At 40.2% G+C, this 15,959-nt stretch overlaps 1 protein-coding gene across 2 annotated transcripts in view; it reads right to left on the bottom strand.

Annotated features, from left to right (window-relative positions):
* Positions 1 to 3,668: 3,668 nt before the first annotated feature.
* The window catches only part of quob (quattro b), a 31,026-nt gene continuing 18,735 nt past the window's right edge, over positions 3,669 to 15,959 (bottom strand). Inside the window, exons 9-24 of one of the 2 annotated variants that reach the window (XM_078248086.1) lie at positions 13,871 to 13,969; positions 13,620 to 13,768; positions 12,120 to 12,258; positions 11,771 to 11,893; positions 11,351 to 11,548; positions 10,185 to 11,170; positions 9,704 to 9,953; positions 9,212 to 9,301; positions 8,550 to 8,774; positions 7,662 to 7,832; positions 7,049 to 7,226; positions 6,542 to 6,658; positions 6,124 to 6,378; positions 5,500 to 5,735; positions 4,983 to 5,039; positions 3,669 to 4,838 (exon numbers count right to left, since the gene is read on the bottom strand). In XM_078248086.1, the coding sequence (XP_078104212.1) occupies positions 5,001 to 5,039; positions 5,500 to 5,735; positions 6,124 to 6,378; positions 6,542 to 6,658; positions 7,049 to 7,226; positions 7,662 to 7,832; positions 8,550 to 8,774; positions 9,212 to 9,301; positions 9,704 to 9,953; positions 10,185 to 11,170; positions 11,351 to 11,548; positions 11,771 to 11,893; positions 12,120 to 12,258; positions 13,620 to 13,768; positions 13,871 to 13,969 (3,255 nt within the window). In that variant the 3' untranslated portion in view covers positions 3,669 to 4,838; positions 4,983 to 5,000. The other variant, XM_078248087.1, reaches the window with a different exon arrangement.

Raw genomic sequence — 15,959 nt, 5'->3', positions numbered from 1 at the left:
ATCATGGTTCTCAGCAGGAAACCGATGGAGTGCCTTCTCCAGGTAGGGAATGAGTCCTTACCCCAAGTGAAGGAGTTCAAGTACCTTGGGGTCTTGTTCGCGAGTGAGGGGACAATGGCGCGGGAGATTGGTCGGAGAATCGGCACAGCAGGTGCGGTATTACATTCAATTTATCGCACCGTTAGACGAAAAGAGAGCTGAGCCAGAAGGCAAAGCTCTCAATCTATCGGTCAGTTTTTTGTTCCTACCCTCACCTATGGTCATGAAGGCTGGGTCATGACCGAAAGAACAAGATCCAGGGTACAAGCGGTCGAAATGGGTTTCCTCAGGAGGGTAGCTGGCGTCTCCCTTAGAGATAGGGTGAGAAGCTCAGTTATCCGTGAGGAGCTCGGAGTAGAGCCGCTGCTCCTTTGCGCCGAAAGGAGCCAGTTGAGGTGGTTCGGGCATCTGGTAAGGATGCCCCTGGGCGCCTCCCTAGGGGAGGTGTTCCAGGCACGTCCCAGCTGGGAGGAGGCCTCGGGGAGACCCAGGACTAGGTGGAGGGATTATATCTCTAACCTGGCCTGGGAACGCCTCGGGATCCCCCAGTCGGAGCTGGTTAATGTGGCCCGGGAAAGGGAAGTTTGGGGTCCCCTGCTGGAGCTGCTACCCCGCGACCCGACCCCGGATAAGCGGATGAAGATGGATGGATGGATGTAAATCTGTATTTTTATTTGTAACCAAAAGCCCTACTAGGGACAAGTGTCGAGAACTAGCTTCAGCTAAAAACACTATGATACATACATCAGATGACTGTTGAAGTGTATCTATGTTTTTTTGTATCTGTCTCTATCTAAATAAACCTTTAAAAATAAAAAATGTTATAGTTTCACTGAGATTTAGAAAAGTTATCCAACATAGTGAAAAGGTCAGGCTGGCGATATTTTGTATTTTCGTATTATTCACATATCCAATTAAAAGACAAAAAAAAAACATAAATTAGGCTTATTGTCTGTAGCTTATATATCAGTGCCACAGACATTAGACGTCCCAAAATTAATTAAAAACATATACTGCACTGGCGCTTATTAGTCCGCACTTGACAACAAGTACCAATTATGCACCAAAAATGCTAAAGTAAAGTCAATAATGACTTTGAAATTGTAACTTTGTCAATAAAAGTAATAGGATGAAGCCATTCATATGGTTTGAAGCACTCTTCCCAGACAGCAAGCCAACATTGACTAAATATTGATTTTCCATCTGAATCATCATTATGGTTGATATTTTGAAATTTCAATGCAAAATAAATGTTGAATCACCATTACCATATCGATGAAACCTGACGTTATTAATATTGATGGCAACAGTATTGGAACAAATTGATCTTATCTTTATGATTGATTAGCATTGATATTTGGTTTACCGGGCGATATTGCCAATGTGTTGAAAAGTCATTGATTTAGCTAGAGTTGACCGGGAAACGACCTGTTGTTGAAAAGCCATCGACATATAGTTGACCGGGAAATATGATTGAAAATCCATTTTTGGTTGACCGGGAAATCATCGGGTGGTAGACCAACGTATTGCACCGCGACATCTCATTTATGGACCCTTGGGACCCATACGATCAGATAAGCTTGCTTATGTAATGTTCGATATGAATGAATTGTACCAAATCGAATACTGTTACTAGTTAACATGATGGTTTTGTCCATCATGCTTTTGGATTCTGCAGAAGACAACTTTTAAAAATAGCTAATGTTAGCTAACGTTAGCTAGCAGTAACTAGTCTTAGAATATGATACAGATGATGTTGGAAATTATGTTTTGGCAAGGAAATGATCGGATATGACATTGCATTATAGCTTTTGGATTTTGCTGAGGACAACTTTTAGAATTAGGTCATTAGCTAGCGCTAGTCTTAGCATAAAAATCTATTTTGAACTGATGTTTGGCAAGGACTGTATTTGCTCTAATGATGTTGTAATGTGTTTAGAGAGAGGAAAATGCCAGGCGGAGAGGGAAAAAAAAGAGAGATCACCTGCAGGAGGGACTGAAGCAAGTAAAATGGTAACCTTCTTGTGTGTGCGTGTGTGTGTGTGTGTGTGTGTGTGTGTGTGTGTGTGTGTGTGTGTGTGTGTGTGTGTGTGTGTGTGTGTGTGTGTGTGTGTGTGTGTGTGTTGGGGGAGAGGCCTTGGAAATTTTCCTTATGACAGGTGTCACTGCAAGCTGATCCTTTTTGCTTCCCTTTAATTCGAATAAACCCATGCACATATTCTTGGGCACTTTTGAAAAGTGCTTTGAATGTAGGGAAAACATGATAGGCTAGCCTACAACACTGGACAAATTGCCTTATCCGATACGAAAAATCCTAGGCCTAGGCTACTGAATGTGTTTCCAAGTGTGCATATGTGGGTGTTCTGTTTAATTTAAAGGCTCATTTTTTTGCATTGTGCTTGTATTTTCTGTTTTAGATGCTCTTACGCAGCAGATGGGGACAGCCGCCATCACCCAATTTACTTTTGCCCAGGCCGTGCAAAAGTGGCTGCACTATGCGCCAGACTGGGCAGGAGGGACTGGACGACAAACCAGTCAGACGTCAGAGGACCATGAACTGTAAATATGCTGAAGAGGACAAATAATGAAATAAGAGGCTAATAGAATGATTTTTATTTATTTTTTTACCTTAAATAGTGTGGTGTGGTCAATGTTTTAGGCTAGGCTATAGGCATACAAGCTTTCAAATGTTCCATCACTTTTTAACATCCTGGCTGTAGATAAAGCAGGATATTCATTATAGGCTATTTAATTTAGGGCATTACATTTTCGTATGCCTAACAATACTTTTCTATGGCTTAATAACAATTGAAATTCCATTGAAATCACGTTGATCCTTAGTTCAGTTGAAATTTCAACAGTTTCAATATTCCTGATAATTGAAATACCATTGAAATTCCGTTGATCTATGGACAGGATTTCAACGTTTCAATATTAAAACAGGGTGCAAAATGATGTAGAATCAACATCAGAGTTCGATGTTGATTGAATGACTTAATGACAGACAATGGAATGTTGATTTAACATAGTTTCAATGACTGTTTGCTATCTGGGTTTGCAGACTAGCAATAACGACAAACACGAGTCTTGGCTCCAGAGTTGGGCATTACATATCAGGAAAGTGAATTCAGTGATTAACAGGGGTGAAACCAAAGCCAGAGCTCTCTCCAAACCCACAGAGTGGAAATGACTTACTGCCCTTGCCAAGGCAGGCTTGACTACTTCAGAGGGAATGTTGCATCTATCGCCTAGGCTCACTTCCAGATTTATTAATAAATGTGTGTATGTGTGTAAAAACAAAGCTTTGAAACGTGTACTTCCAGACAACGTTCTATAAAAATGGTTTAAGGAAAGTGTGATTTTTTCAAAATGCTTTTTGAAATCCGGTGATTCATTACAGTCAGAATGGTGACTTTTGTGCTAAGCCTATTTCGTGGTTACCAAAGAATAAGTACACTCTGAACTTTTTGTGTAACTTTGTCAATAAAAGTAGTAGGATGAAGCCATTCATATGTACTTCCAAAGAACGTTCCATAAAAATAGTTTAAGGAAAGTGTGATTTTTTTCCATATTGCAAAAAGCATTGAAAAAAAAACCGTGACGTAGAGGGAGATACCTGTTAAGAGCAATTCAGCATAAAATGTCATTTATTGTTAGTACAGTAGTTACGCTAAATGTCTGTGATACAGTAAAATGTGACTTGGCATGTCCAATGTTTCATTTTCTTCTCTGCAAAAAAAGTAAGTATTGTAGCAAAACCAAGTGATTCTCTACATTTTATATGGACAGTTTTTTTTTTCAGTGATATACGTGAAAAACTTGGATGATGTGATGTTATGATAGCTTATTTCTTTTCATTTAATCCAGAGAAATACACCTGTATTACATATTACAGCATCTACATCAATGACAGTTGTCATCTGACAAATGGGCACGTAATAAAACTATTTGGCAAATGCAAGTTAAAGACAAGTAACATATTAGCCACCAATAATTGAGTTTAGACATTTCCATCTGACTGTAAGCATGCTGGTTAAATTTATTGCAAAAAAATATTTGTGGCGCAAATAAAAACAGATAAAAGCCAACATATTCAGCATCACTGCATAGTTTTGTATTTCAAATAGAAACCCATATAAGTGTTACATACACAAATCTCCAGTAACATATTTGTTTATACAAAACGGTTAATCAAAAGAAAGAACAGAGTGAATGTGTTTTATTTTCTAGGAAATAAGTAAGACACATACTGTATGTTAGTATTAAGTTTGATAAATCTGTACAAAAAGAAATACATTTGGCACATAAAAGATGGCATTATGGTGTTTACTGCCTTTGTGACACAATTCTTCACAGATTCACAAGATTTTATCAAACTCCTCAGGGTTCAGGATTGTGCATGCTTATAGAAATCTGCGCATTTAATTTCACCAGGATTATTTAGCCACATTCTTTGCCTATTGTAAAGTTTAGCATTATGCTACGAATAGCAGGTAAGCAATGACTCAAAGTCCGCAGCAACTCTATGATCCTTTGCATGAGCTACGAAACTATGATTTTCAGTGCACTGTGAAAGGCCAGTTACACATTTCGAGATTTATCTCTGTTTAATTACAATACATTTACAGACATTTTTCTGACCTATTGTTTTAGTGGTGAGATTAAAAAAGAACATCTTTTTACAGAGTGGCAATGGATTACAGCAACAGCTGGTATAAAAGGATGTATGTTTAAATAGTTTCATCTTCAACGCTGACACCAACAGACTGCTCTCTGCTTTTCTTGGGTTGCCTCCAAATCTGTAGAAAAAAAAATTAAATGTACGTTTCCACAGCAGAACAGTTTATAATGAATGAACACATAATAACTAACTATTAAAAAATTAGTCGTATTATATACAAGTTAAAGAAAGGATGGGTGATGTATAATTGCACTACACTCACCTTGTACTGTAACACAGGTCAAACCTCAGTGGATTTTCCAACACTAGTGTTTTGAACCTGAGAGATTCATAAAAACATTAATTTAATATTAATAACAACAGAAGGCAAGACAGCTTTATTTGTAAAGCACATTTCAGCAACAAGGCAATTCAAAGTGCTTACAGAATAATCATTGACATCAGGTGCAGGAAAAAAATAGACTTTACAGTATAAGGAGGGCAGAGATAGTTTATTGAGTGAGTAATTTACTTTCAAGTTGCATTAGTATTAAAATTAAAATAAAAGTATTAAATGCTGTTAAGTTAAATGTATTACGCTGAAGACATCCTTTAGTTACTTTGTTAGTTAGTTATTAGTTATTTTTTGTAAACAATGTGCTGCTCTATTATCATACAAGTATTGGATCAGGACTCTTTATCGGCAGATATTTAATATTTTAAAAATCGGATCGGGGGCCAAACATCCCTAGTTCTTGATGTTTTTAACCATATGAACAATGATGAGCTTTGTACTGCACCTTGCTACAGGGCAGATCCTTGGCCTGGTCTTGTGGTTTGATTTTGGGCTTGGGTGCAACTGGTGTTTTTTTTTTTTCTGGGGATCCTGCCAGAGCAACTGCTGCAACCGCTGCCTCCTTCACAGTGATCACAGAGACAGAGACCAAGGAGGCATCCTCCACCTCTCCTCCAATAGCAGAGTGACTGGAACTGCTGAAGCCACTCACACTCTCTCCTGATGACTCAGAGCTGTCCACTGCAACAAAGAAAAGGCTTGATTATACATATGATCACTGAATGGATACATGATCCATTCAATACATCAACCTGTGTAACTTAGTGAGTAAGAGACATTTCTGAACTGGAAAGCCAAGGTTCAAGCACTGTGCCAGCAATCAATCTCCATTCTAAAATGTCCTTGGATGCCTTTAAAAAAATAATTGACCCAGATGTCTGGCCTCTGACCTCGTTGGCAGGCTCGAAACACGATACCCAGCAGCCTCAGTGAAGCTGTTCAGGGGCCATCAATGATACCACTGCCATGGCAATGGGAGCTTCCTGGGTGTACCATTTGCATCTAATAATCCATTCTGGTCATATATGAGTTAATAACATATGTGCCTAATTGTACACACTAAACTCACACAATAAGATGTGACTCCCACTCTCATGGTCCAGGTCATCCTCCTCCAGAGCTCCAGGAGGCGATACGTATCCTCCAAGGCCCCCCGCCACCACCCTCCGCTTTGGCCCGCACAGGTATTGCACAGGGGACAGGGAACCTCTTCCAGAGGAAGAGGAGGAAGAAGAACTGCTTCCTGAACCAACAGATTTGGGCCGACCCCCAGGGAGCCTGTCCTGTGAACCACATGATCCCACAGAGGACAGCACCCTGTTTTCTGCAGAGACCAGGTGAGAATAAGTTTTATGAGAGAAAAGTGTTATAAGATGGGAAAAGCCAGAAGAGCCAAAGAGTGATAGAAAACTATCACAATGTCCACTGATTAAAATGAAAGTAATGAATAACTAAGTAAACCTGTTTAACTGGCAGTATTTGCTTACCTCTTCCCATCAGTACATAGTTGACGGCTCTGTCATTGATAACTGCATCACTGGGCTGGATGTCCATGAAAGGCTTGTTTCCAATACCCATGAACACTCTCTCCTGCATACGGACCTCTACAAAAACGTGAAATAATTAGTTTAAGAATATTTCAAATTTAACAAATGGAATTAAAACATGTTCAAGTTGAATACACACTGACAATTGAAATGTTGCTGTCACTGACTTTGAAATGTCAAAAAAACATAGGTACACATAGGCAGTGCAAATGTTGATATATTATGAACATACCAGCCTCTATCAATGAGTCTCTATGACATTTTCCTCACACGTTACCATATGATTCTGATAATGTACTGTATGTACAATATATTAGCATGGAGAAAGCTCTTTAACCTTATAACCTTTGCTGTGATAATGTTGGGGACACCGCTTGCAAACAATCTGTAATCAGAGCATCAACTGTGTTTGATTAGCTATGTGTCTGTGTGCATTTGTTGGTATACCTCTGTTGTGTACTGCCTGCTCCCACAGGATCCGCTCCAGGTCCTTGGTCCAGGCGTCCTTCACCTCTCGGCTGACTGCTTGAAGTGTGTATGTGTCCTGGGTTTTTCTCTTCCTGAACCAGATCTCAAAACACAGGCCACTGTCACCGCTGTTTTGGGTCATGCCTACATCTGATGTCTAAATGTCAACAAAGAAAAACTGATCTTTATAAATAGTAGTTTCAAATATGACAAGCAGTTTGGCAAAACACAGAGACAAAAGACATTATTACATTTCCTTAATGTAATGCAACAATTTTCTTCTATAAATAACGTAATATAGTATTCAAATATTTTTTTAATATTCATTCTAATGTATGGCGTGGGGCCAAAATGTTCATGTCCAGTCCTTCCCTCTATCAATGTGATTTGGAAATTTTCTCAAGCTGCATTTTCTATGTATACAGTAAAAGATGAAATATTTGTTGGTAACCTTGTACTGACTTGTTGGAAGGAGGAAGTGGTGGCATTACTAAGGCCTTCTACTGCTGCTATTGCTTAATTTATTGGTACTTCTCACACATGAGATACATTTGAACTTCACATGGAATTGTGTGTGTTGCAATGTGTGTACCTTGAATGACTGTTTGTAGATATATGTTTCATTTCCTACGTCAGTCTTCCTGGTTTTGCTAAAGAGAATGAGTTCTTGAAAGAGGAAAATGTGGCGTAAACATTTTTTCTTCCTGAATGTTACCAAGAACTCATCCTGACGTATCAGCTGCCCCTGCTCCTTCAGATTAACCTGCCGAACACAAAAGGAGAGTCTGGGGGTCATGTACCGTAGTCAGCAATAATGCACCAAAAAGAAGAAATCACTTACTTTAACTGTACAATTCCAGTCCAATACAATCCGCCTTTGCTCCCTAAAATAATAAGTAAGCTTCTAAAGACACAGTCAAATAAACATACAGACTTGTTAACATTAAATAAAATGGCATATTTGAAATAATTGAATCATGCGATTAAAGTGAACATCAATACAAAATAATATGAACTTTTTTATTATTTCTGACAATGAAACAGAGGCCTAACTTTCATAAACTACCTGAAAAAAATCCTAGGAATCCAACTTTATTCCCTCTATCTCTGCTTTCCAGATAATGGAGCTCCAGGCTATCATCCCACTCACACAACTCCCCTTTGCATTCCATGGAAAGGATGATAAATCTTTCTTTTCTTCCCAGAACATGTCTCCTCTCCCTCACTACACGTCATCCTTCATTCAAGGATGACAAAGTGCCTGTTTCCCTACTCTGCCATCCCCATCGCTGGTGAGATTCCAATGATGTTGCTTAATGCTGGATGAGAGTGTGATAAGTCATTCTTATCACAGTAAAGTACATACTATATCTGTGCAGCATACCTGTATATGTATGTACTATATATAAGACATGAAATCTTGCTTTATATTTCGGTTTACAAAATGACACAAAAGTTAAAAGAAAGAAAACTGTCTTACATCACAGTGGTTGATGGCGTCCATGGCCAGCAGGTTGTTGCCGTGGCGAAGCTGGAAGTGGATGACCTCCAGGGCAGCCTTGACCTCAGCCATCTCTCTGGTTTGTCCCGGACCGCACTCCATCATCATGTCCTGCAGCAGCAGGCTGTACTTACTGATCCGCTGCACGGGCTTCAGCAGGTACGACCACAGGTCCATCTTATCCCCCAGCTTAAGCTGCTTTTGCTGGTGTATGAGGAGAGACAGAGTGCTTAGTGAACCTGCAGCAGTGTATGGCTAAAGCTATCAGGACCATGCTAACGCTGAGTTGGAGAACACACTAATATTAAGTATTAGAAGGTTAGAAGGCATCCAACAGATCTAAAATAGTGTATAGAGATGTACTGTACAGCACATTTTTATTTGGTAATTTCTTTTTATTAGCAATGCTAGCAGCTTGGCTCTAGGGTGTCTGTCCTGTAAGCATGTTAGCATGCTGATGTTAGCATTAGGCTCAAAGCACTGCTCTGTCAAAGTACAGCCTCACAGAGCTGCTAGCATAGACTCTGATCTTGTTACAATAAACTATTCTCTCCCCTCTTGTTTAAGAAAAGTCATGATGTGGTTTTGAGAAGAGAGAATGAGAGAATGAAGAGCAAAGGAATGCTGGCAGTGGTTCTCACCTTGAAGAAAGCCTGTCCATGATTGATGAGAAGATTGTCAGACTGCGGTTTGTTCTTGCTGTAAAGGGCATACAAAGCAAAGCTCTCTCTCTAAAATAAAAGAAAGAAATAAAGACCATTAGTCATCAGCATAATCACCAACAAAAGAAATTCAGGCGCCACATAAAATGCAGACTACCATAGCAGTACACAGCTGTATGAGCTACATACTCCTTATTTCCAATAAATGGGTTCAATGATATCACTTAAGCAGTTAATTCCTTAGAAGCATTAAAGACATAACATCAGTAAAAACACATCTGGAATGGCCTCTGTTAGCAATCGATTAATTGTCAGGGTTTTGGTTCAAAACAGGAAACCATTACTTGACATAATACAGATCCCCATCTGCCAAAACCTGGAAGTGTCACGGAAACAGCAATAACTTAGGTGCACCCCACTTGCAAACTATAATTCATATTCAATACTTCTGTGCGCTCTCAATACACCTACATGTCGGAGGAAGCAGCGTCCCACTCTGAAGGGTTCATTCACGCAGCTCTCCAACTCATTAAGGAAATGGTGTCGGTGGAAGTCGTGGAGTTTTTCTAAGTTGCCGAAGATGCTCCCCCTCTGGCCTCTGAGGTCCTGAGGGACGTCAGGCCTCTCCAGCTCGGGGAAGTAGTGCTCTCGAACGTAACCCAGAGCCTTCACGTACTCCCTCTCTGTGGACAGCAGCTCCTCCATGATTCTCCGCAGTTTCCTGTTCCACATATAGGAAATGGAAAATGTGAAAAATCATTGATTTTATTAAAGCTCATAACTATACCCAGATGAGCTCAGGTTTACATTATTTATTTGTAGGTATGATAGTGTTGTTTAACTGGAGAACAACTGTGCCATTCATGACTATATATACAATGTATTTTGCAACGTCCTGGTCAGCATCTCACTGAGCTTTAGATTACAGCTGAGGGAGGGGGTTGTTACTTACAAAACATTGCTGCCATTGTTTTCTGTTGGTGTGAGTAATGTCTCTTGGGTCCTTAAATCTTTAGGGCTCTGGGTGAAGAGTGTGCATCCTCCACCCTCCTCTTCATTACTGTCTCTTTTTGACTCGCAGCTCAGGTTTCCTGACTGTAAACTCTCATTATGGGAAATGGGCAGATTTTGGACGGGCTGCAGATTTTGTTCCAGTGGCTGAGTTTCGCTCTGACAGTGTTTGTGTCTTACATTCAAAGGTGAAAAGCCAGAAATGCTTGTCAAATGAGAGCTCACACATGAACCCTCGCTCAGGGACCGGCCCAAAAGTTGGTGTGATGGAAAGTCATCACCCCCTTCAACTGAGTCTGAGCTCCTCAAATCTGCTTCACTGTGGTGCTCTCTTGGCCTCCCTTTGGTTTCTAGATGACAGTCAAGGTTTTGTGGAAAAAATTTAGTCATTTTCTCATTTGTAACTGCTGCTTCAGGTAATTTCTTTTCTTGAGATCCTCCTTTCTCGCTCGCTTTCAAGTCAGGTTTTAAATGGTGGTTGAAGCATGCAGCAGTGGTGCTTTCTCCTTCACTTTCTGATATACTGACCAACTCTTTCTGAGAAGTTGGCTGCTGGGTCAGGAAGCATTCATTCTCCCCCTCCTCATTCTTTTTCTCCTCCTTCTCTATTCCCCCGTCATCTCCCTGAGGGTTTGCAGTTGTGGTCGGCTGGATCTGGTTCTTATCTACGCCTTGCTCCTTTTTCTCCTGAAAACGCTGCCTAACTTCTTGGCACTGGACCCAGGCTACATTCCACACTCTCATCACCCCCAAGGCCCCTGTTCCCACGGCACAGGCCTTAGCTTTTAGAGCCTGGAAGTGCAGGGTGGAGAATTCGCCACCTAATCTCTCTTCATACATCTGAAGTGTGCTCAGGGCCTGAGCTGAATAACACCCCTGCTCTACCTGCTCCAAAGAATTAATGCATTCTTTGGCCAGGGCAGAAGCCTAGAGAGAGAGAGAGAGAGAGAGAGAGAGAGAGAGAGAGAGAAGTAAAGTCACCATTTTAGATTTAAAGGTTAACACAAATCAGTCATAAATATGTAGACAAAAGGCAAGTGAAGAAAGAAAGATTCTTACATTAAAAATGTCAGTTGGGTGAAAAAGTACAAAGGACAAAACCCAAACCTGTTCACAGAAGCGGTGCACATGCACCAGTGTATCCAGTTCTTTGTGCCTCTGTTCTGCACGCAACATAAAATCATCCACATTGGATTTGAAAGTGCTGACCAGAGTCCGAAAAACATCTGTTGCAGGACTGGAATCACTCGTGCCAACAGCTTCTTCTGCCTCCGCCACCAGGATCAAGGCGTACTGTTGTTTCTCCTGTAGCGAATGATAAGTTGTCAAGTGGAACTTGTATTTCCTTCCCCCTCCTCTATGCGAGACTCTGATCTACTGATTACTGTTAACAGTGCAGTAATTTAAATATTTTCAACTTTCGGGAAAATGAAAGAAAACTGTTTGTATGTAAAGAGAAACACAGACAGCCAAATAAGGGCAACTTTTCTTAAGTTTTAAACTCCTTTTGTTATTTTGCCATAGTACCTTAGACTGAGTGAGGAACACATCAAAGTGCTGCAAGGCCTTTTCAGTGCACACCAGGGTATTGTCTGTAGTGTAAGAGTCCTTCAGTCTCTGTTCCCCCTCTGCACTGAACCACAGCCCGGCCTGCAAGACGTAACGTTGGTTTATAGCTTGGCAAAACTGTGAGCTTGGCATTACATATTTTATTTTTTAGAAACAGTCACAATAATGGAAATGTACAAAAGGAGAGCAACTTTCATCTCCCTGTGTACAACACCACGTTAATGAATTTCAGCTGTTTCAACTTGTATTGTAGATTTTAATGTTGTAGATTTTAATGTTGTGAAGTGACTGAAAGAACTGCTATTACCGTGCTAATTTTGGCCTCCATCTCTCTGAGCCTGAAGAGTAATCCGAGGTGCTGCAGTGACTCATTTGATCTCATAACCAGAGTGTGGAGCTTCTCCTCCACCTGGTTATACAGACTTGTCACTGACTCCAGAGCATCTCTGCAAGGACGGTGAAACAAACAAATTACAAATTATGTGAAAAATCACACTTGAATTGCATTGTAAAGTATCGGCTGTATTTTTCAAGAGGGGGTAAATGCACCATTGTTAAGTTAGGATCACCTCCGAAAATTACAGGCTTACACACTGTAAGAGCTAATTAATACCCTTGGTGTATATAGGAACCAATATTTGGTTCCTCGGGTGCAACCCAGAAGCACATACAGTTTTGACCACATGCACACAAACACCACAACACTACACAGGCATACAAACATGCAGTGATTTGTCTGGAAACCCAACTAAGATCTCATGGAAATAAATGGAACCAAAGGTTTTAACTGCAAATATGACTTTGACTTTCATTGATCAAAAAGGTAAAAAGTGTGTCAATTACTCTACCCGTGGAACAGCACCTCAGGGGCTTAAAGCTTGGGCTTAGCCTCTACACAGACATTATTATTATATTATTGGGCGGCTTGGTTAAATCCGATAGCATTCTGCGGTCTGCTAATTCTTTATAAAAGACCGTTGCTAAGTACTGTAGTCTATAACAGACCGCTGCATGCAAAGCAGAGCATGTCATGGGCGCATTTCTGATCACTCTGGAGGACAGCCATCAATCCACTGAAAGAAGTCCAGTTAATTTATCAGCTGTGGCAAAAAGTGGGAAAACGTGGAGCAATTCCTGTCCTCCAATACAGGCAACGGCAGAAAGATCTGGTGAGCGCCTATCGCTAAATCATACACTCTATGATCGCTATGCAATAACTTCAGCCATAGGGACAACAACCAATTAGTTACATTGCAACATTGTGTTTAAGGGGTCCTGATCACCCTGTCGGGGTTGTATTCGCTAAAACGACCGCCTCGCTCTACATTATCCCTTACTTGTTCTATCATATATTGTTTGAGTTTTTGCAAATACTTAAATATGTTATGTAAGAAATAAGTTCATTAAGGCTGTAAAATGAAGTGCATAATAACTACACACATGCCAACTTGCTATTATTGATAAATTGTGGTGCCATACTGCTGATTGCAAACAAGTGAAGTGTAAATAATGTGTATATATATTAAAATCTTCCGTAAATGTTTAACAAATATTTAGGCATGAAAAGATAGATAATTCACTCAATATTAAAATATATTTTTTTAACAGAACCATAAAGTAATAATACTAATCATACTGCACAGTGTGCCACGGCAGTGTTATATTATTATTGATTTGTTTCAGTGTTGTAACTGGTCGAGGTAGAGGTGAAATATGGTTAAAACACTGAGAGATGTTGCTGTGATGTATGTCTTTTAGTGTACTGATTGAAGGAGAACATACTGTAAGTAGATTCATTATCTGATACCTGTAGTCCTCAGACTGTGGAAATCTGAACTCCTCCCTCCTCATTCTGGCCAGTATGGCTCCTCCTTCTCTTTGCAGAGTTACCAGTCGAATGTCCTCCAGCACCTCTTTCATTGAGGCCCTCTGTTCCTGAATGCATTGCTGCACTTCCTGTAGCAGCCAAAGCAAAAGCAAAGTCAACACATCTGACCTGCTCCAAAATGTGCGGTGCACTGATTACATTACGTCACACTATGAAAATGTATATGCTACCTGGGCAGAGTCTATCTTCTTGCTGCCATCCACTTTCTTGATGGCCTTCTGCAACAAGCTGTCTGCCCCTCGCAGGTCAGTCATGAAAGAAACCAGTCTCTGAAATAAATTTAATTTAAGACTGGAAGTGAAAAACTAATACATCGTAATGAACACAAGAGGCTTGAGGTGAAGAGACACTACATCTCTGCCATCTGCTGCCTACAGAGATCACCACAGGCAGTACCATCCTGAGGTGTGCTTATTAGCTACAAAATCAGGAGACTGCCGTCAGTGTGCTGCTAGCTATGGCAGGGACCTCAGACATACTGAACAATGTGTCTTGGACCATCTACATCAGGCTTCTGCTTCACAGCAGTGGCCCCTTACTTTGCATTATGTCTACGAATGGTGACCCGTTAAACCGAATAATATTTTTTTCTTTCTCAGTTTGTTTTATGTTTAGGCAAAGCAAGGCAAGGCACACTTATTTGTATAGCACATTTCAGCAGTGGTGCAATTCAATGTGCTTTACATAAAACATTAAAACACAGTTAGAAATTAAAAACAGATTAATCAAAAACAGATTAAATACAGGAATAGAAGAATGAAATTCCCAAAACAGTGCAGTGCAAATAATTAAATAAAGGCAGTATTGAAAAGAAAGTTCTTCAGCCTTGATTTAAAAGAGCTGAGCGTAGGTGCCGATCTACAGTTTACCGGAAGTTTCTTCCAGATACGTGGTGCATAGAAACTGAACGCAGCTTCAACTTTTTTTGTTCTGATTCAGGGGATGGCAAGCAAACCTGTCCCTGATGATCTTAGAGGCCTCTGCGGTTCATAGTTAACAAGTAAATCCGTAAGGTAATTTGGCCCTAAACCATTTAGCGACTTGTAAACCAGCAGAAGAATTTTGAAATCTATTCTTTGGGGTATAGAAAGCCAGTGTAGAGACTTCAGAATTGGAGTGATGTGATCCGCTTTCCTTGTGTTTGTGAGGACTCGAGCATCTGCGTTCTGAATCAGCTGCAGCTGTCTGACAGATTTTTTAGGGAGACCTATAAGGACACCGTTACAGTAGTATAGTCTACTGAAAATAAAGGCGTGGACAAGCTTTTCCAAATCCCGTTGACACATAAGTCCTTTTACCCTTGATATATTTTTAAGGTGGTAAAAGGCAGACTTTGTTATTGTCTTAACGTGGCTGCTAAAATTCAGGTCAGAGTTCATAACTACACCAAGATTTCTGGCTTTGTCTGTTGTTTTTAACATTATTGTTTGAAGCTGGGCGCTGGTTCTTAATCGTTCCTCTTTTGCTCCAAAAATGATCACCTCAGTCTTTCCTTCATTCAATTTAAGAAAGTTGTGGCACATCCAATCATTAGTTTGTTCAATGCACTTAGCCAGTTTTTGTATTAGACTGTAGTCTCCAGGCGACATCGTTATGTAGATTTGTGTGTCATCAGCATAACTATGGTAACTTATGTTATTGTTTTTCATTATCTGGGCCAGTGGAAGCATATAGATATTAAACAAAAGAGGCCCCAGGACAGAGCCTTGGGGAACTCCACATGTCATGTCTTTGTGCTCAGAAACATAATTACCTATGGACACAAAGTAATTCCTATTTTTTAAATAGGATTGGAACCACTTTAGTACCGAGCCAGAGAGGCCAAACCAGTTTTCTAATCGATCCAAAAGTATATTGTGGTCAACCGTATCGAATGCAGCACTGAGATCGAGTAATACTAGGACTGTTTTACCACCATATGTGTTCAAGTGGATGTCATTAAAAACTTTGACAAGAGGTCGAAATCCTGATTGGAAGGCATCAAAAATATTGTTTAGGGATAGAAAAAGGTTGAGTTGTTGAAAAAACACTTTTTCAATAATTTTGCTTAAAAATGGAAGGTTTGATATCAGCCTATAGTTGTCCATTAGTGAGGTGTCTAGATTGTTCTTTTTTAAGATTGGCTTGATGACTGCAGTTTTCAGGGCCTGTAGAAAGATACCTGAGAAAAGAGACGTGTTTACACTCTGTAGAATATCCAAAGCCAAACAATTCGAAAGATTTTTAAAGAAATCCATCGGTAGGGGCCAGAAGATGAAT

This window comes from Sander vitreus, chromosome 4 (genome assembly GCF_031162955.1).
Source record: "Sander vitreus isolate 19-12246 chromosome 4, sanVit1, whole genome shotgun sequence".
Taxonomy (NCBI): Eukaryota; Metazoa; Chordata; class Actinopteri; order Perciformes; family Percidae; genus Sander; species Sander vitreus.
Note: the sequence above shows the minus strand (reverse complement) of the source record. Positions and strands in the feature narration are given on the sequence as shown.